This window comes from Peromyscus maniculatus, chromosome 1 (assembly GCF_049852395.1).
Source record: "Peromyscus maniculatus bairdii isolate BWxNUB_F1_BW_parent chromosome 1, HU_Pman_BW_mat_3.1, whole genome shotgun sequence".
NCBI classification, from domain to species: domain Eukaryota; kingdom Metazoa; phylum Chordata; class Mammalia; order Rodentia; family Cricetidae; genus Peromyscus; species Peromyscus maniculatus.
In genome coordinates, this window is record NC_134852.1 from 154,395,319 (window position 1) to 154,417,238 (window position 21,920).

The 21,920-nt window shown below is 45.4% G+C and overlaps 1 protein-coding gene across 2 annotated transcripts in view; it reads left to right on the top strand.

Moving 5' to 3' along the window:
• Positions 1–21,920, top strand: part of LOC102923691 (actin, aortic smooth muscle-like) — a 45,171-nt gene that overhangs the window by 14,054 nt on the left and 9,197 nt on the right. Inside the window, exons 5-6 of one of the 2 annotated variants that reach the window (XM_042258039.2) lie at positions 8,472–8,582; positions 10,467–10,629. In XM_042258039.2, coding sequence (XP_042113973.2) covers positions 8,472–8,582; positions 10,467–10,629 — 274 coding nt within the window. The remainder of the gene's footprint in view (positions 1–8,471; positions 8,583–10,466; positions 10,630–21,920) is intronic. The other variant, XM_042258041.2, reaches the window with a different exon arrangement.

Here is a 21,920-nt window from a genome sequence, read left to right on the forward strand (position 1 = left end):
CTCCTGAGTGCTGGGATTAAAGGCAAGTACCACCACCACCACCACCTGGCTGTCCCTAAAGTTTTTATACTGGAGTCACAAGCTCTATTCTCAGATACTTTGAAGACATGGGTTTTCTTAAAGTTACCATGGCTCTGGTGAAACACCAGGACCAAAAGCAAGTTTATTTTGCTCAGAGTTCCATAGAACAGTTCATTATCAAAAGCAGTGAGGACAGGAACTCATGCAGGTCAGGGATCTCGGGGCAGGAACTGATGCAGAGGCCATGGAAGGGTGCTGCTTTCTGGCTTTCTTCCCATGACTTGCTCAGCCTGCTTTCTTATAGAACCCAGGACCACCAGCCCAGGGATGGCCTCACCCACAATGGATCAGGCCCTCTTACATCAATCACTAATTAAGAAAATGGCCAGCCGGGCGGTGGTGGCGCACGCCTTTAATCCCAGCACTCGGGAGGCAGAGGCAGGCGGATCTCTGTGAGTTCGAGGCCAGCCTGGGCTACCAAGTGAGCTCCAGGAAAGGCGCAAAGCTACACAGAGAAACCCTGTTTCGAAAAACCAAAAAAAAAAAAAAAAAAAAAAAAAGAAAGAAAGAAAGAAAGAAAGAAAGAAAATGGCCTATAGCTGGATCTTGTTTGTTTACTTTTTGTTGTTTTTGAAACAGAATTTCTCTGTGAAACAGTCCTGATTGTCCTGAAAACTGCTTTGTGGACCAGGTTGGTCTTGAACTCACAGAGATCCACCTGCCTTTGCCTAATATTGGTATTAAAGGCGTGCACCACCCACCAATGCCTGGCTATAGCTGGATCTTATGCAGACATTTTCTTATTATCAGTTGAGGTTCTCTCCTCTAATGACTCTAACTTGTATCAAGTTGACAAAAAACTAGCAAGTATAGGGCTTAATTTTTTAATATGTATTTGTTTTATGTATATGACTGTTTTTTCTGTCCTGTCTATGTGCACCACCTGCATGCCTGGTGGCTGCAGAGACTAGAAGAAGTTATCACATTCTCTGGAAATGGAGTTACAGATTGTTGTGAGCCACCACATGGCTACTGGCGAGAATCTAATGATCTTTCCCCATCCTCTCCAGAGGGAAAGTCAACAGTGCACAGGCTGGTCCTGACACACTTTTACAAGCAGGCAGAGCTTGTCTAGTGAAGATGATGGCAGTTTGGCTCAGAGGATAGAACCTTACAACAGGAATGAACAGCATGCCTCTTTGGCAACACTGTCTTCTGAGGCTCACACTCCCTGAGGGGATGGATGCTTTCTTCCATTTTAAAAATGAGGATAGAGGCTAACTAAGGTCACCTTCATGGTCCTGGGTAGGCACATGCTATGTGGCAAACTTCCATCATTGCTGCGTTTTCTCTGTGACACCCAAATCACCTGTGTTTCCACCTCATCACTGAGTTTTGGTACATGTTTCTGTCACCCATCAGACCCAAGAGACCTTTAGATAGTGCTGGGTCTGCCAATCCCTGCCAACCCCATTCCCTAACTTCAGGCCTGGTGTATCATTGGAGGCTGAATCACACTGTATCTTGCTTTGATGGTGATCCAGCAGTGCTGTCTACAATTCAGCCATCCTTTAGAATTATGGGGTCTGGTCCTGGGGCATTTTGGACACCCAGGCCACTGGATTTCTATGTGCAATGGTAGTATTTGCAGGGTGCCAACCAAGTCCTTCCATATGCTCCACATCATCTCTAGATGGACTACATCCTCAGTGTCGTCACCACACAAATTTTGGGACACCGATTGCTTAAAGAACAATGACAAGGGAATGAGTCTGAATATGTTCACTGCAGGCACAGCTTTTTTGTTATTGTTTTGTTTTGTTTTGAGATAGAGTCTCATGTAGCCCAGGCTGGCCTCCTGTGGGGCGTTTACCCACCACCCCCACAGCTTCCCAGAGTTTTCTTGAGTGCGAGCAGCAGGAAATATTAGATAGAAGGATTTATAGCGGAGAATCTTGAGGAGATAAACAGATAGAAAATAAAGGATAGCCTCGAGAGGGCCTGGAACCTATTCCAACAGGCCCCGACTGTCTCTGGCCCAGGGTTTTTATAGAGACGCCAAGGGGTGGAGCAAAAGACCTCCTCCCCCAGCACAGCCAAGTGCAGGCCATCTCAGACACCTGCACTCAGGCCCGTGGTCCTGATCATCCTCTATTCGGACCTGCTGGGTAAAGTCACGAGGAACCCCAGAACGGGCTCCCACAGGTCCCCCCTTCTTAATATATAAAAAAATAACTATTAATGGCTTACAGCAATCTCCATAGCTGTTACACCTCCCAGTATGGGAGTAGAGGATGATATAAATGGCATTTCTCTTTTGAATTAGGTCCAAGGTGACCACAGCAGTCTTAGCTGCCTCAAGCCCTTTCTAAACCAAAACTCTTAAGGCGACTACAAACTTAAAGAATCCCTTAGCTTCATCATTACCATTAACAGGTTAACATAATTATTGCTATACATAATCACAATTCTCTCAATCTTACAACTCAAAGCAAACTCTTAACAGAACCATTTGAATTAGCATATATGGTGCTATATATAGTTAACAATTTTCTCCGTCTTACAACTTTAACTCAATCATTTGAATTTTCTTGTTAACATAGGAAAAACTTCGATGTATTCACAAACTTAAATATTTCCTTAACTCCACAAAGCCAGGGTGCATTGATATCAATAGGTTTCTGCGAACATAATTCAATCTCATAACTCCTCCTTTTCTTTATAATTTTTAAGCAAAATCTCAAGCCTAGTTAGAAAACCCAAACTTTTCTGTTTAAACAGTTCCATTTGTAAACCCAATTCCAGAAAACTGTTCCTAGGTCATTACTCAAAACTGTCCCATTGCAATGAAATCTCTATGGTTTGTTTCATTTAAGTCTTAAAAAATTCAAATGATAAATTCTGGTACTAGCCTTCCAAATATGAGAAATCCATAACCAAAATCTTTTTGTAATTTTATCTCATTTTAAGTTCAAAAAGTTCAAACAAGAAATAAATTCTGGTATCAGGCTTTCACTTCCAAATATGAAGAGACGTTTTACAACCAAGACTTTTTGCAGTTAACAATTTTAGTTCAAACAAGCATCTCTGCAACTTTTGTTCTCACAGACAGACCTTTTTAGTTATAGTAATATTTTAAACCGCACCGTTTTTGCTGTTAGCTCAGGTTTTTCTGTGCTGCGTTGATATTTCACGGATCTCAGCTGCGGATGCCTTGTGCTGGTTCTGGCATCCGCCATTCTTAGCTTCTTAGCGGCTTCTGGAGCTTTTGAAACCATTCAGACTGCCTACCTTGCAGTCTACTAGGACACTATCTCCTGTGTCTCAGGTGTTTTCACCATATACATTAATAGACTCACACTTAACATTTACACTTTTTCACAAACTCACATATAACTTTTTGCCTTGCAAAGCATTTAGACTCATATTCAACATTTACACGTTTTTACAAACTCACATACAACATATTAACATCTACTTATTTATACTTTAAGGAAACTATAGAACTACTTTAGCAAATATATTTCTTATTAATTCTTATATAATTCTATTTATTCCATCTTATTAAACTTACATTTACAACTAACATCTTACAAGCTTATTACTACATGTCTTAAGACTACCTTAGATACTTCTTACAAGCTTATATTCTTAAAGGAACTCTATAGATCTATTTTACAAACTTATATAGGCTACCATTAGCATATATCTAACTTAGCAAACACCTAAAGATTTCTTAACACAGATCTAACAAGACAGAATTTTTACAAACTCACATATCTTATATTCGTCTTTCTACTTCTTACTCTTCATTATCACCATCTCTATCAGAAAGATTCTCTTAACTAGACAGGAAGTACGTACATCATTTCTAAAGTTTACAGTTTATAGTTAGCTTTGTTATAAAGCACTGGGATTTAGTGAGTTGTCATTATAGAGTTGTGATACTTGTTGCTAGGGGATTGTAACATTCTCAGGACGAAGCCACACTCCAAAGTTGCCAGTTCTCTCAGCCGTTCCGGACCGGCAGAGATGCACTGTCAGCGGTAGACAGTTTTTAACTAGAGGCTGTCCCTTCACCCAAATTCATAATAGCTCCCCTAAGTACTTCAATTCAGACAAACGTTTCTATTACAGCAGCACTTTTGGTTTGCTCTACCAAAAAACTTCACTTCACACTGAGGGTGAAATTACCATATTTAGCTGCTGTAAAGCTCTTCGCCAAAGACTGCACAGCTATTAGGTGGTATTTTAAGGATTTTAAAGTGACTTGTTTGCTCTTATAGGTAGCTTTTTGTCATCCAACTGCCATAAAAACTTTGCACAGCTATTAGGGTAAATAAGGCATTTTACCAATGGAGCCCCAAACCGCGAAGCACCTAGTTCCGTATCCTTTCAATCTTTCATTGGAACTGATACTTAAACTTAGACGACTTTCCTACTCATTCTTTTAAAAGCTGTATTTTAAGTTTACCATGAACGTATTTTCAAGCTGACAAAAGTGTTTCAGGGCAATATCGCCATCTTTAGCGGAAAAACTACCTTTCCCAGAATGCGTTTCCCTTATATCAATCCATAATAATATCAGTCCCATATATCATTTCCCATAGTTCTTTTTAGGTCTGAGAGTCAACTGGTTCTCTTTCACCAGACTTGCTTACAAATTCTTGCCTGGGAGGTTTGAACAAAGTCTCTTGCCTTTGCAACGGGAGATTTGAACAAGCATTTTACATTTTCAGCTATGGCACATTGGGAGGTTTCTATTCTCCTCAGCTGGCTTTAACAGGTGTTTCAACTTCATCAGACACTGGCCCCCGGATCAGAACCGCACCTGCCTCGTTAGCCGGCATTGAGGCTGGCATTTCTGATAGCAACTTTGCTCGGGGCTTGTGCTTGTCTTAGCCAGTCAGTGAACAACAAGATCATTTACAACAGCTTTTCCATAGCTCCTTCAGAGATTTTCTCCCACTGATTTTATTCTCATTTTGCTTGCTCCTTCCCTCCCCAGATGCAGAGCTTCAGCTATCTGCGGCTCTGTACCTCTGCTAGCTGCCTTTGGAGGTAGGGGCTTTTTTTCTCCCCCTGAATCTGCCTCAAACTCTAGCAGCTTTGTCATGTCATACATTTTCTGGGGAGGAATCTGTCCCCTCTGTTTCTTCAGAGTCTTTCTCCCTGACAGTATCCAGTTTGGTCTCAGTTTATCCCCTCTACCCCAGAAACAGTTTCCGACACTAGAGCGCTGGCTTTCCCTGCTACTGAAGGTAGGGGCTTTAGTCCGTTTCTGTTTTCGGGGTCTGTGTGGTTTGCGAACAGACTAATAATCTAACAAGGGAGGTTTTTGCCATTTCTAAACTCCCATTAGGACGGGTGTTTTGCCTCATCAGGCCTTCACCTGGCCCAGTCCCTCAATGGGTTGGGTTTGCTTGTCTGGGTGCTCAAGGACAGAGCTTATGCCAGAGGCAATCACCCCTCAGGGCTACACTCCCTCATTTCATAGGGCGTCAGTTGAAACAAAGCTTTTCTCAAGGAGATGCTTTCTCTGACAGAAAAGAAAGCTTTACTCCTGGTTAGTTCTGTTCTGCCCTGGCTGGGCTCTTTCCCCAGACAGCGTTCTGACTCGGCAGCACGACTGCTTCAGACCCAGTTCAGCTTTACTGTTTTCCCAGAAAGGTCCTTTCTCTGATAGGAAAGCTTTTCTCAGATTTTCTTTTTGCAGCTGTGGACCGATCAACCCGGGACTTGTAGGAAAGCGTGCAACTGTGCCGTTCCCACCGGCTTTAGCTTTGTTTGTTCATTAGCAATCTTCCCCTGGGTCCTGCACCTTCCTGCCTCATCCTCTGTGCTCCAGGAAGTTTACAACTGCAGGAATCCTAGTATCCCTGAAATGCACTCCAACTCAGAGACAATGGCCAGTCGCCTCTAGGTTTTTGGTCAAAAGCGAGGATACAATGCTAACAGTTTGCATTGCTTCAGGGGATCTTTGCATTAGGACGATTAGGAGCACCTTTTCATTCTGAAACGCTCACTCAGACAAAACCCTTGTTGCCTCAGCTCCGCTGTAACTATGAAGCTTGGCTTTTTGCTTTTCTCTGGTCAAGTTTCCAGCCCTTTTGGGCTCTCTGTAGCTCTTCACCCTTGCTCTCCCCAAGCGTTTCCCTCAGGGTACTCTGACCCACTGTCTTTTACTAGCTTGAAGAGACAGAGCTTAGAAGGGGTTTTTAGAAACTTGTCCTTGCCTCCTGCATTGCAGGGAGGATTGTCAAAGCTTGAGAGAACTTAGAGAGGTTTTGCTGTCTTAAGTTTGTTGTTTTCCCTTAGAGCTAATCACAGGTGGTCCCCATACTAATATCTTCAGGTGATTCTACTCTCCTCTTTCTGAGAGAGGTTAGAGGCTTTAGTTTTTAAGTTTCTTAAGAGAGAAAGATTAAGGCTTTTTAGAGAGATTTTCCCCCCAAATTTTCCAAGAAAAGCTTTAGAGTTTAAGAGATTTTTTTTTTCCCCCCAAGAGAAAGACCAACTTTTCCCAAAACTTCCCAACTTTCAACTTTGACTTCTTACATCCCCATTTTTGCCTCAGGGAGAAATTACTTTCTCCTGCCGCTTGGATTTGACATTCCAGCTGTCCCCAGGTCAAAAGCTTCCATAGGAAACTTTCTTCCCCATAAGCTCAAAGAAGAGCTTTTTTACTACCCGAAAAGCCCAAAGAAAGATTTTTTTCCCCAGTTTGCTTTCAAAGCCCCCAAAGTGAGAAAATTGAAGAGTTTTTCTGTCTAGTTGCCTTACTTATTTTTCCTACACAATCTTACACTTCTAAGTTTTTCCTAAACTATATTACTACCCTATACCTTATACTTATCACAGATAGAAATTGAGAAAGGGATAGAAGATAGAAAATTTTTGACAGAAGAGAATTTCGCTGCAGCATCGGACATCCTTCCAGTCCGCTTTCCTTTTCTCTCAAGGATAAAACCCCTGCCTCACCAAAAAATATATATAAAAATATATATATTCCATAACACCGGCATGCCTTTCCACTGGCAGGGCTGACTCAGCACTTTCACCAAAAACTCTGTAATAAAACTATTATTTTTCTTTATCTTTAGTCCCTATTACTTTGTCTTAAGTCCCTGTTTATTTGTCTTTAGTCCCCCCTTTTTTTGTCCCTTTTTCTTTAGTCCTTTTTTTTTCTTTTTCTTTAGTCCTTTTTTTTCCCTTTTTCTTTAGTCCCTTTTTTTTCTTTAGTCCCTGTTCACGGTGCCATTCTGTGGGGCGTTTACCCACCACCCCCACAGCTTCCCAGAGTTTTCTTGAGTGCGAGCAGCAGGAAATATTAGATAGAAGGATTTATAGCAGAGAATCTTGAGGAGATAAACAGATAGAAAATAAAGGATAGCCTCAAGAGGGCCTGGAACCTATTCCAATGGGCCCCGACTGTCTCTGGCCCAGGGTTTTTATAGAGACGCCAAGGGGTGGAGCAAAAGACCTCCTCCCCCAGCACAGCCAAGTGCAGGCCATCTCAGACACCTGCACTCAGGCCCGTGGTCCTGATCATCCTCTATTCGGACCTGCTGGGTAAAGTCACGAGGAACCCCAGAACGGGCTCCCACAGCCTCCAACTTGTTTTGTGGTTTAAGATAGCCTTGAACTTTTGACTCTCCTGCCTCCACCTCTTGAGTGATGGGATTTCAGGTGTGCACTATCACGCCTGGTTTATATAGTGCTGGGGATGGACCCTAGGGCCTTGTGCATGCCAGGGAAATATTCTAGCAAGTGAGTTACAGTCCATGGCCCCAATTTTCCCCCAAACATTTTTGATTCTTGGTTGGCTAAATCTTTAGATGTAGAATCTACAGATCTAGAGCTCAACTGTACTGATTTGTCAGAAGAATGGAAGAATATATAACAGATGATAGATAGCTAGGTTATAAATGATAGGCATAGATAGATGGATGTTAGACAAGTGGGTCTCAACCTATGGGTCACAACTCCTTTGGATAGCATATCAGATATATACATTATGATTCATAACAGTAGCAGAATTAGTTATGAACTATCAACGAAATAATTTTATGGTAGGGTGGCCACCACAATATGAAGAATTACATTAAAGGGTCACAGCATTAGGAAGGTTGAGAACCACTGAGTTAGACAGGTAGATGATTGATAGGTAGATAGATGACAGACAGAAGGTAGATTGATAGATTGATGGTGGACGCAGACACAGAGACAGATGCAGAATAGACAGGCGTTAAACAGGTAGTGAGATGAACAGATAGGTGTAGGCGGGTAGTAGTAGATTATATCTAGAGAGAGAGACTAGTTGGTAAACAGAAGACAAAGACGATTTAGGTAGCTAATAGATGTATCTGATACATAGGTTAATAGATGGGTGATAACAAGCAGCATGTCTCTGGACAGCAAACAGCTTGCCTACTGTCCTCTCTCTACAGATTTGGCATCACTCCTTCTACCAGGCCCTCCACATCTCCCCCGAGCAGCACCCTGTAATGATAACAGAGCCACCGTTAAATAGCAAGGATGTTAAATCAAGAATGACACAGGTAATGGGGTATGGGGCCAGCTGAGGCAGGAAGGGAGGCTGCCGTTCTGTCCTGAATTAAAAGTTCCCTGGCTCTGGCCTCATCCTGGTCCTTCCTGCCCTGATGGACTTGGTGGTGGATTGATGAAGTTGAAGGGTGGATCCCTGTCTGTGAGTGCTCCAGCCAGAGCACAGATGGCAGAGTCCTCCTCAGGCTGCAGTGGGGCTAGGTGCAGTGGCTGCAGGAAGCTGCCCGTTCCCCAGCTGCCAGAGTTCTCATCCTGATGCCCAGCTTCTCTGACAGAGGATACAGGAAAGCTAATAAAGCAGGTGGCCGAGTTGGCTCATCTGGCTAGCATCCCTGGAGCTCAGTGGGTCTCCTGCAGTCATTAGTCCCTCATACGCAGGCCCAGGGCCAAGGCATGATTTGCATATCTCAGAGGCCACCTAGACCTGGAAACTGCAGTTCTACCCATCACGGCACAGGTGTGAGCTCACATCAAACAAGCCCCAAACTGGCCCCTGACCCCTACCCCAGTGTGGACAGTCAGATCATGGAAATGGCCACAGCTGGCTCCCCTGAGGACTGGACATGGCTGGCTTCACCCAAAAACATCCAACGTCCATGGGGTTTTTAGCAAACTAGAATGGGACAAGAGAGGGATAAGACCGTCCCGACACAACTGCCTGTCCACTCCTCAACTGTAGCAGACAACGGAACAAGAGGGTGTGTGCACGCCAGGAAGGAGACTGAGAAACTGTGAAGGGCAGGGGCTGAGCAGCTGAGCTCAACCTCAGCCGGCTGGAGCTGCGGGTGTGCTCCCTGCAGAGGCCAGGAGAACAAAGACACATAGAGATGAAGGTTCAAGACTAGTCCGATCAGAAAAGTAGATGACTGGCTCCCATGGCTGGGGCTATCCCCTCCTTTTTCTCCTCCTCCTTGGACAAACCACCTGCCCTTCTCAGCCCCTGACTCAACATCACTTGTCTAGATAGATAGATATATACTTGCAGGTATATAGGGCAGCAAAGTGACTCCTATAAACAGTTTCAAGTAGCTCTTTCTGGGACCGCACCTTCTGGCATGAAGGTCATCAGTGGTGATATTTTGTACAGTTGTTGCAAGGTGTCTGTGGAGGGTAAAGACGCTGGCACAAGGGGAGGGCTTGGTCAGACTAGCCGTTTGACTGACAGTCAAGCACAAGCAGGAAGGGAGTGTCCAAGAGCTGCTAGTTGGAGAGTCAGACAGGAAGATACACCCCAAAGCATGCTGACAATCTGAACTCACAGACCTTATCGTAACACTAACCCTTTCACAATGCTCACACCTGTCCAGTGCCCAGGGAGAGGTGGGGCCCCTGGTGGGTCTCACCATTATGTCCTGATCCAACTAGCCTTCTCATCATCCATTATAGAAGTATCTAGAAGGCGCACCAGTGTCCTAATTAGCATTAACTGTCAACTTGGCACAGCCTAGAGCCACCTGAAAAAAAGTCTCAACTAATTGCCATTATCATATTAGTCTATGTGCATGTACGTATGTGGGAGATTATCTTGGTGGTTAAGTGATGTAGGAGGGCCCAGCCCACTGTAGGCAACATCATTCCTGCAGGTGGTCCTGGGTTGTATAAGAAAGCTAGCCTGAGCATAGCCTTTGAGTGAGCCAGCAAGCATTGTTTCTCCATGGCTCCTGCCCTGTGTTCCTGCCCTGGAGCATCACTGACTTCCCTCAGTGATGCTCCATGACCAGCAGGTATTCACCAAATAAACCCTCTGCTCCCCTAAGTTGCTTTAGGTCAGAGTGTTTTATCACAGCCGCAGAGTGAAGCTAGAGCAACCGCTTCCCAGCAGAGCTAGCTGGAGATAAGTGCTGGCCACCCCGGGCTTAGTCTCCCTGGATCCACAGCCTGCTGCAAGAGGCACTCATGAGCACCTGGGCAGTGTGTGCCACCTGGCCGGCCAGCATGCCAATCTTCCTCCCCAGATCCTCTTTGAAACCTTCAACGTCCCCGCCCTGTACATGGCTAACCAAGGGGTCCTCTCCATGTACGCTGCTGGCAGAACCTCTGGTGAGTGGCCCTGTGGGATCCCTATCCTTCCCAGACACACTGTCTCGTTCTTGGGGCTGGGGACACTCACCACAGCATGCAGCCTCTCCCTGTCAAGTAAAAGCGTAGGAGGGGGTAGCAAGATGGGTCAGCAGGTAAAGATGCCAAGCCTAAAGCCCCATTTAATTCCCCCCGACCCATATGATGGAAGGAGAGAACTGACTCCTGAGGATTGTCCTCGGACCCCCACATATGGGCAGGCCTTGAGGAAACACTACACACACACACACACACACACACACACACACACACACGCACGCACGCACGCACGCACGCACGCACGCATGCACGCTCATACACACACACACACACACACACACACACACACACACACACACACACACACACACGCAAGTGTTATTAAAAAAAAAAGCAAAGGACATTCTTCAAGACACACAATGATCCTCACTTCATAATAAGAGCACTGGGAACTCAGAATAGTGAACGGTCATGCAGTTTATTTTCTGACCTGTACAGTTGGGTCTCATCCTGGAGAAAATGCAAAATGGCTGATGATTTGGTGCAAAACTGGTCTTTATTTTTTAAGAATTGTTTTTTTAGGTGTGTGTGTGTGTGTGTGTGTATACAGTGCCCTCAGAAACTGGAAGCATGGCCCCTGGAGCTGGAGTTCCAGGCAGTGGTGGATCACCTGATGAGTCCCCTGAAGAAGCAGTAGAGACCCTTAACTGCTCGAGTCCCCAAATAGTGGTTTTTATGGTCCCTGATTGCAAGAACACCCCTGCCCTTTGTTTCCCATAAGCTGCTTCTCCAGAAAGTTAAAATCATCCTCTCCTTAGCCTTGTCCCCTTCCCCAGTGCCCTGTCCGCCAGGGGCTCCAGATCCCCTCCCTCTCCAGATACTCAGCTCAGTCACCTGGCAGATTTATAACTTTGTAATTTATAAACTAAAAAATAGCTGTTGCCATCTGCTAACTGGGGAGGACAGGGGCCTACCTCGCCGTTACCTGTGGTCCTCTGGTGAGCTCTGAATACACCGTAATCTGAAAATGGACCATAATGAAATATTTCTTACACACACCCGGATCTTCTCACTCCTTCTCTTCTTTCTTCTGGTGACACAGCATGCTCCTAGAATGCAGACTCATTGTTTTCTTAACTGATTTGCGGAGGTGTTACTGAATGAAATTAACATTATTAAGGAGCACTGACACATGGGTGTGCTCACTTCACAAACCATCACAACCACACCCAAGGTTCCCATTGTGCCCCTCCCACTTCCACGTCAGGAATGTGCCAAGCTTTTGTCTACTTATGTGGGGATGGGAGTTGGACACGTTTCCGGTTCGGGGGATTGTGATGAAGCTCCTATGGACATTCACACATCTGTCCCGTAGCGTGTGGAACAGCAGTGGCTCTCCATGGTTCTTCCACAGCTCTGCTGAATTGTCCTCCTCACTGCTGAGACAAAAACACCTGACAGGAGCGGCTTAAGGAGGGAAGGGATGGCCTGGCTCAGTGTTTGCGGGCGCAGTCTGTCACGGCAGGGAAGGCATGGCTGTGGGCCCTCACGGCAGCTGGCCACATTGCAGCCACAGTCAAGGAGCAGACAGAGGTAACATTGGTGCTCAGCTCACTTTGTGTTCATCCCAGGATCCCAGCCCATGGGATGGTGCCACCAGCATTCGGGGGGGGGGGGGGTCGTCCTCCCTCTTCAATGGATGCAACCTGGAAACTCTGCCACAGACATGGCCAGAGGCTTGTGTTCCTGGTGATTCTTGATCCTGTCAAGTTGGTGACATTAACCATCCCACCTGCCAGCCCATGGGATGGTGCCACCAGCATTCAGGGGGGGGGTCCTCCCTCTTCAATGGATGCAACCTGGAAACTCTGCCACAGACATGGCCAGAGGCTTGTGTTCCTGGTGATTCCTGATCTTGTCAAGTTGGCGACACTAACCATCCCACCTGCCAGCTCTTGGATCACCAGTCTTCTTATCGTGGCCATTCTCATAGAAGTGGCACTGTGTTCTCTCCTGCTTTTACTATATGCTCCCCTCAGAGCCAAGGACTCTGAGCACACCTTCTTGTGTCTACTCAGTGACAGTGGCTCTCAGGTGTCTTAGCAGATTCTGTGTGTTCCAACCACTCTCTTTCCAGTCCTCCTCGAAGGTCTTTCATCAGAAGCGTGTTTCATCAGGTGTGTGCCACCCAGCTTCCGCTTCCCTTCCCACAGTCTTCTCAAGAGAGTGCCATTTATCAATGTTTTCATGTTCGGTGCCACATCCAAAAATCATTTCCTGGACCCCAAAGGCTTTCTGCTTTCTTCTAGATATTTATAGAGTTTAGCTTAATGTTCTGTTCTGTGTTCCATTTGAATGGATTTTTAATGTATCCTGTAAGACAGGAATGAAACACATGTGTTGTTACTCCTGTGGTGTTTATTAAAAAGACCTCTCTTAGCTGTGGACAAGGGATGAGTGCTGAGGGAGGGAGGATCAGTCTCCTTTGGGGTGTCAACACACTCCCACACACTCCCCCCCCACTCCCACACACTCCCACACACTCCCACATACATACACACTCCCCCCCCCACTCCCACACACACACACTTCCACACACACACACACACACACTCACATTCACACACACACACACACACACACACACACACACACACACACACATATAGAGGCAAAAACACCCATACATATAACATAAAAATAGATTTTTTTTTTTCAAAAGAAAGAAAGTAGTGTTGTGCCCAGATCGTGACCCCCAGAGAGACCACCAAAGACGAGCATGCCGGAATGCAAAAGCAAGGTTTAATTCTGGATATCCAAAAGCAATACAAGCCTAGGCAGGGACTTCGTCCAATACATCCAACGCAGTGGAGGCTGGAGGAAGTGCCCACCTGTCTGCAAGCTCAGTTTTTAAAGGGAAAAGTCACAAGGTTACATCATTTAGGGGTGCTAGTACAGGTACAATTCTGATTGGCTCGCTTCTAGGGACTTCTAGAAATTACTTCTAAGGGAGTGGTTGCCCGCCACCATTTCTCATTGGCTGCCCTCAGGTGGAGGCATTTCTGTGATCAGTTACCCTGGAAACCAGGGAGAGGACATTCCATAGTCTGGCAGGCATTACCTCGTGACTATCTTGTGGCTCTGTACTTTTACACTTCCTGGTTTCTGGAATCTGAACTGACTGGTCTCAGTAACTTCTGGCCTGTTCCAGTAACTTATAGCCTGTAGCTAAAAGGAGCAGTCTTAGGCCTTTAGTTTTGGGGTGAGAGCATTTTGGTCTTATTTTGGTTCCACATTTCCCCCTTCTCATGTGCCTAATGGAACCCAATCATGGGTTTTGGACAGTTAGCTCCTAAGTATCCCTCTCTAATAATGGCTATGTATAGTTAGCCATCTTGTCTCTATGCCAGGGAGTTTTCTTTTGACCCAGCATTTCAGCCTTTTCTGAACAGGGAACATGGGTGACGTTCTCTTCTGGAACTGCTTCGAGCTGGCATTGGGGCGCTGATGTCAGGGGGCCCCAAAAGGCTGAAAAGCTAAAGACTGGGCAAGGGGGCATTTGTCAGAAGCATGTAGCTGCCTGACCCCATAGGGACAGGGAAGAACCATGTTAGCTGGGCTGGTCCATGTCAGCTTTTAGCAAGTCTGGAGCTCACAGTCGTCTGGAGCAGTGGAGTCAGCGACTGAAACCTGGAGGTGACTGCCAGCTGAGTAGAAATCTGTTGAGACAAATTTAAACTAGGAACAGAAGTTAAAATTTATGAACTTATTTGGAACCCTTAGGTCCATATTCTTAGTAATGGGAAAAGTAGTAGTCCCAAGACCAGAAGAGAGGAAAAATAACATCTTTAGGAATACTTATCTGGGGTCCTTTCAACCTCTGTGAAATGGGTCTAGGTTTTTATGGCTCTTTTGATCCTTTGAGGCCTACTTACAAAATGACATAAAAGTTTTAGATACATTAGTATAAACAAAGCAGGTAATGGGTATCTGTAAAACAGCAGAAGTGGACTCATACCTTTGAGTCCCAACAAGAACTACAGATTTGGGTTAAAAGCTTGTACATTTTCCTTCTGTCCAGAAAGCCAGGTATAAATTGGACAGAGATTTTTGACCTGATGAGAAGCACTTTTAGGTTTACATTTAGACATCCAAAATGTTGAGCTTGTGACTGAATAGTAAGTAGTCATTGCTCTACCAGCTCATCAGGGCTCCTAAATGCTAAGCTCTGAACCATAGAACAGGAGAGTAATCTGAAACATATCTCATTTTAGACTCATATCTGAACCATTATGACTTACTTAAACTTTTATATCTTAGAACATTTTCTTAAAAGTGAGCTAACAAGCTAGCTATGGCCTTGCAGAAGGATCTGGTTGATGCTGCCATGCTGACAAAGTTAGAGCTAGCCTGGCCATCAGTACTGTCAGAGACCTGAGAAGGATAAACTATATCTGAGTGCAGACCAAGAAGCTTCCAATCCTATAAATTACAGGGATCAATCCCTACCCAGGTCTTCATATGTTGGAGGCACCAGTCAGAACAGCATCAATCTTCTTCCGCCATCAGCAGAGTATTTTTCCTGTGGAATCGGGACATGGAAGACTGACCTTGATCACGCAAAAGGGTGCAATCAATTCCAGTGTCCTACTGCTTGTCCACAGTCTGGGCTGGGTCCTGGCGGCAGGCGTTGCATTGGGGCATCTTGCCCTGTGATCAGCGTTGTCATATTTCAGGCAGAGACGTTGTGGTGCCTCATATGTAATCTTCTTTGGAGACCTTGGGTCACTGCTAGGATCTGGAAGCCTGTCTGATATAGTAAGCTTTTAGATCAACATTTAAATGCCATATTCTGCAGATCTCTGAAGTATGAGGGCTGTCCAGGTATATCTGAATAGACAAACTTTGTTTCTAATTACTTGTTTCAAGCTCAGCCCTAAAAACATATGCAAGAGACTGAGTAAATGAGTAAACTTACATCAGTACTTACTACCCTGACTACAATTAAAAAACTTGATTACTTATGACTGATTATTTATGTTCTCTAACAATCTACAAAAGTAGCCTAAAAACAATGCTTTTAAGTTGAAGCTCTTCTAGCATCAAATACAGGTTCAGTAAAGAAACCAAAACAAAATATCATTATACAACATTCTTAAGCCTGAACGTACCTTGGGTAAGAAGAAACATTTTTTAAGCCATTGGTTTTTAACTATAAAAACTGTTCTTAAAAGACTGAGATCTCTCAAATGTCTTCCACCACTGCAACTAGACTCTTATTGGAACTCTAGTCCTGCCATACATTTGCAAACCTCAGCTGTTTCCTATGATTCCTTTATGTTGCAAAGTTTGGCTGCCAGAGCAAGGTATATTCCTGTGTATAAAAGCATTGATGTAAATTCTCTAGAAACTTGCTGTTGAACACTTGGTAAAAACATAAGTATTAGGTGTTAACCCGAGTAGATCTTTATAACCTTAGTAAAAGATGGCTGCCAGCCACATGACTGCCCATGAGGTCACCAGCCAAGATGGAGGGAGCCACGTGGTTGCTGTTTAAAACTCGTTTTTCTAAACAATAATTACTTGCACACATACACACAGTTGGATCCAAGTTACGTTACACACATACATACATACAGTTAAAGCTTGCTTACATTTTCAAGTCACATGCCTGTATACATACACACATAAGCAGTTTGCAGAATCATTAGCCATTCTTAAGATGAAAACAAATAAGAATTAACTTTCAAATTCAGTATTTGCAGATATAAGAAACCATAACAAACAGTTTGCATCACATCACCCCTGACCTTCTACAACCTTCCATGTACCCTCAGTCCATTCCTTTGATCCCTCAGACATTTACTCCAGACAAATTTCACTTTTTCTTTTCCTTTAAAACAGAAACTCTTACCAAAGTCTTTCTTGTGATTTCCCTCAGTACTCTAGAATATATTATACCATAACAAGAATAACTCTCAATTTGCATCAGCACTGTACCGCAGACGAGAAACTGTTGGTGACATTCCATTCTTGGAGCCAGACCTTGATCAGGTTTTAGCCCCAGGGCAGGTCTTGGGAGCCCCACCCAACAGCATGGAAGAGGAGGACGGGGAAAGCGGGGGAAAGCATGCACCATGGAGACAAAAGATGACTCCACGCCCTGGCTGGGCCCACAGACCTGTAGGCTACTCCTCAGCTGTGACCCTGGAGGGGCAGTTAGTTCTCCACCAGCCCCCACACTGAGCTCCTTGAGGCTCCTGCTGGCTCCCGCCAGCTCTGCCCCATGTCCACACAGGAGCCCAGCCAGAACCTGCCGGCCATACACACAGTGCTCACAGCCCGCTCTAGCACAAAGCCATGCCTAGTTCCCATGCAGCCAAGCCTCTACTCCATAGTTTTTTGAGCGAGCTGGGGCCCGAACCCGCTGCATCTAGACCCCATGATGCTCACGGGCCGCCTAGCCCTCTCAGTGGCGCCCTGGGTCCCCGAAGTAGCAGCTGTGCAGCCACTGCCTGTGCTCTGGTCAGAGAGAGCAAGGAAGCAATGTTAGGTTAGTCTGTGCGTGCCAGTTCAACCACCGAAGGGGTCTCCATCCCTTCGGCTGGCAATCGGCCCACAAGTCCCAATGCACACACAAGCTCAGGCATAAAACACTCACACATGTGGCCACAGTTCTCACACATTTAACAAATCACACTGACGAACAAGATAGGCAGACAAAAAGGAAGAACAAGGGCCCTACAGATGGTCCAGGCAGACGAGAGTCCGGAGAGGGAGCCTCGATAATGCCAAAGACCTACAGATGGGACAGGGACAATTCAACAGAGTCTCCCGATCCCCAGACGAATCCAAACAGACGGACCCCTCACGGGCATCCAAACAGACGGACCCCTCTCGGGCGTCCTATGACGGGGGGACCTGTGAGGACCCCCGCGTCCTGATGAGGGGTTGGAACGTCTTCCAACTCCTCCAGGTCACCTTACAGGCGCGTCCGCCAAGGTGAGCCTGTCAGATTCAACCGCCGGCTTCGGATAAGAAAATGAAAGTAAAACAAAGACAAGAAAATGGAGTGCTCTTACCGATCGGTGCAGATGGACCTCCGGAGCTCTTAGGTGTCCCGGCGGGGGGTCTCTGGGGATCCCGGACGAGCCCCCAAATGTTGTGCCCAGATCGTGACCCCCAGAGAGACCACCAAAGACGAGCATGCCGGAATGCAAAAGCAAGGTTTAATTCTGGATATCCAAAAGCAATACAAGCCTAGGCAGGGACTTCGTCCAATACATCCAACGCAGTGGAGGCTGGAGGAAGCGCCCACCTGTCTGCAAGCTCAGTTTTTAAAGGGAAAAGTCACAAGGTTACATCATTTAGGGGTGCTAGTACAGGTACAATTCTGATTGGCTCGCTTCTAGGGACTTCTAGAAATTACTTCTAAGGGAGTGGTTGCCCGCCACCATTTCTCATTGGCTGCCCTCAGGTGGAGGCATTTCTGTGATCAGTTACCCTGGAAACCAGGGAGAGGACATTCCATAGTCTGGCAGGCATTACCTCGTGACTATCTTGTGGCTCTGTACTTTTACACTTCCTGGTTTCTGGAATCTGAACTGACTGGTCTCAGTAACTTCTGGCCTGTTCCAGTAACTTATAGCCTGTAGCTAAAAGGAGCAGTCTTAGGCCTTTAGTTTTGGGGTGAGAGCATTTTGGTCTTATTTTGGTTCCACAGTAGCAAGGGCCTATTTGGGTCCAGGGCTGTGACAGGAGGAAGCAGAGGATGGACAATGTGACTGAACTAGCAAGTATGCTGTCCCAGGGAAGCTTGTGATTCTGTGCTGTTATTAAACACACACACACACACACACACACACACACACACACACACACACACAGAGTGATAAAAATCACATTTTATAAACTAAGAAAGAGACACGATTCCTTTTCCTTCCCTGAAATGCCTTTGCATCTGTTTGAAGGTGACTTTCCCATGTGTGCCCCAGCTGACCTCTGAGCTCATGGCCCTGTTCAATCAATCTTTTCTTTTCTTTTTTTTATTCTAGGTCAATACCGCATGGTCTTGATGACCGTGGCTCATACTGAGTCTTGAAATGAGGTGGTTTGTCCTACCCTCTGGATTTCTTGAGTTTGAGATGTGGGCTCTGCTAGGTCTTCCGTGGTCCTGCCTGGATTTTAGAACCAGATTGTCAGTTCTGAAAACAAGCGAAACCAAAAACCAAACAAACAAAACCCTTAGCACCACATGTCTGGGTTTTTGTTTGGGGCTGTGTTGAAAGCACGAATCAGTTTTGAAAGAGCCAGAATCTTAAAGGCATCTAGTCTAGAAACCACGGACTGTGGCATGTCTGGGAGGTCTCTGGATCCCTCTCGGCACTGCGTGAGGACTCGCCGAGTCAGGCCTGTCTTTCATCTCACAGGTTCTGGTGCTGTTGAAAGTAGATATATTTGTTATGGTTTGAGTGTGAAATGTCCCCTGCAGGCTTGAGTTATTGTGGGGCTATCGCTCATGGGTTCCGGGTGGTGACTGATCCTGAGGGCTCTCATTTTGATGGAGTCACAATTTCACAGAGGTTGGGAGGCAATGGGAACAGAAAGCAGGGTCTGGTTGGAGAGAGTTGGTTGTGGTAGCATGCCCTGACAGGGTCTGTCTGTCTGGCCCCATCTTTGTTTTCTCTGGTTCCTGTCTGCCATTTGTGAGTACATCTGCTCTAGCCCATGCTCTTGCCATGATGCTCAGCCTCTCAACATGGGTGCTGACTGCATAGACCATCAGTAAAAAATCTTTCCTACTTTTAAATGATTGCTCTCTAGTAATTGTCACAAGACTGACACAGTGAACGTGTGTGCATGCACATTCCTGTGTGCTGTGTGTGCATGCGTGCAAGTATGTGTCTGTGCACTTGTATATGTGCACATGGAGGATAGAGGTTGATAGCAACAGCCTTCCTTACAACTGTCTGCTTTATTTATTTAGTTTTTTGCTTTTTTAAAATTAATTTTTTTTTGCTTTATTTTTTGAAGACAGTGTCTTGGCTCACTGAACCTAGACTAGAGCTAACCAATTGACTAGACTGGCTGGCCAGTGCACTGCAGGGACCAACCTGTCTCTATCCTCCAACCCCAACTACCCAGAGCTAGGGTTATAGACATGCCCCCCCATCCCCAGCTGGATGCTGGGGATTGGAACTCAGTTCTCATGCATATACTGTAGACACTGACCCACTGGATCATTTCCTCATTTTTGATTGCTCATTGCTATTGCACAGATAACAGTTGATTTTTGTACATCGATAATGTATTTAATACTCTAAACTCGTGTGTGTGTGTGTGTGTGTGTGTGTATGCGCATGTGTGTGTGTGCCTTTTTTTCTAGATAGGTGTGTAGCCCTGGCTGTCCTGGAACTTGCTCTGTAGACCAGGTTAGCCTCAAACTCAGGCTAGCCTCTGCCTCTCAAATGCTGAGATTAAAGGTGTGTGCCACCACCACCTGGCAAATATATATCCTTAAAATTTTTAGTTACATTAATTTATACTGTGTGCCGTGGTGTATGTGTGGGGGTTGGAGGACAACTTTTGGGGTTTGATTCTCTGTCATGTAGGTACCAGGAATTGCATTCAGGCCATTAGGCTTGGTGACAAGTGCCTTAACCTGCCTAAGCCATCTGGCCAGCTCCGTGGTAAACATATTTTGACAAGTAGCGTTTACTTTATTATTTCCAAGCCAGGTGGGTTTTTTGTTTGTTGTTGTTTTTTAAATTGTTTCATTCTTTTTTTTTTTTTTTTGGTTTTTTGAGACAGGGTTTCTCTGTGTAGCTTTGTGCCTTTCCTGGAACTCACTTGGTAGCCCAGGCTGGCCTCGAACTCACAGAGATCCGCCTGGCTCTGCCTCCCGAGTGCTGGGATTAAAGGCGTGCGCCACCACCGCCCGGCAAATTGTTTCATTCTTTTCTACTGACTGCCTAGGCCTCACTGTTCTGAGTGGAGGCAGTGAGGATATAAATCTTTGTCTTTCCCCCAGTTTTAGAGGGAAATCATTTAGTCTTACAGTGTTAAGCACTGACATCAGCTGAGGGTTTCATATTTTCTTCACTAATTTAAATGAGTTCTCATGTGCTCTTATTTACTGAGAATTTCTTCTTTTAATCAGGACTAGATATTGGATTTTGTCAAAATGCAATTTATGCATAGTGATGTTAGATGTGACAATTTGCTACAATTTAGAATTGCCTGAGAAGAGAGTCTCAATGAGGGATTAACATTGGGTTTGCCTGTGGGCATGGCTGCCGGGTTAGCTTAACTAAGTTAATTGATATGGGAAGACACAGCCCACTCTAGGTGATACCATTCCCTAGGCAGAGTGTCCTGACTGTATGAATGGGGAAATGGACTGAGCATGTCAAGCAAGGAAGAGAGCATGCAAGCATTTGCTTCCCTGTTTTTGACTGTGGATGTGATAAGACTACCTGTCTGAAGTTCCTGTCTAACTTCCTCATATGGTGGAAACTATTATCTGGAATTATAAGCTAAAATAAACCTCTTTTTCTCCTAAGTGTCTTCTGTCAGGGTGTTTTATCACAGCAACAGAAATGAAGCTAGAACATGTATTTATTGGTGAAATCATATTAGTATTGATTTTGAGCTGTGGAACAAAGGCCATTTAATTCTTTAAAAATGCATGTTGTTGAAATCAACTTGCCAAAATTTCACTTTGGAGTTTCGTGTCTGCAGTCATGAGTGACAATGGCCTACTGTGTTCTTCTCCCATCTCCCAGGGACTATGGGGTACAGTACATGATGGCTAATGTCTTGGGAATAGATTTTGTCATTTTAAGCTATTGTGGATGAGAGGGGACCAATTCTGTCCCCTGTCATGGCTGGAAGGGGAGGTCCCTGGGACTCAATTTTGCTTAATTGAAATGTGCAGTTCTAGATCCCAGGCTCAGCAAGGAAAAGGAGAGAACAGAGAACCTCCTCGACCCCAGTCCACCCCAGAAGCCACTGTGCCACATGCAGTAGGCCCCTTATTGTCCACCCCTTTGCATGTCACACCCTCTGTGAACTAGCACACGTGGGGACCTTACTAACTAAAGCACACACCTCTGGCATGGTGTTCAGGCTTTCCTAATACAGGGCACCTCTCAGAGAGTCGCACTGCCCACCAGGCACAGGCAATACTTCCTCCCTGGTCTCTTTGGCAGCTAACAGTAAAGTTGCATGTCTGATTTAGCGAGAAAACCTACAGGCTTATATTCAAACCTGGT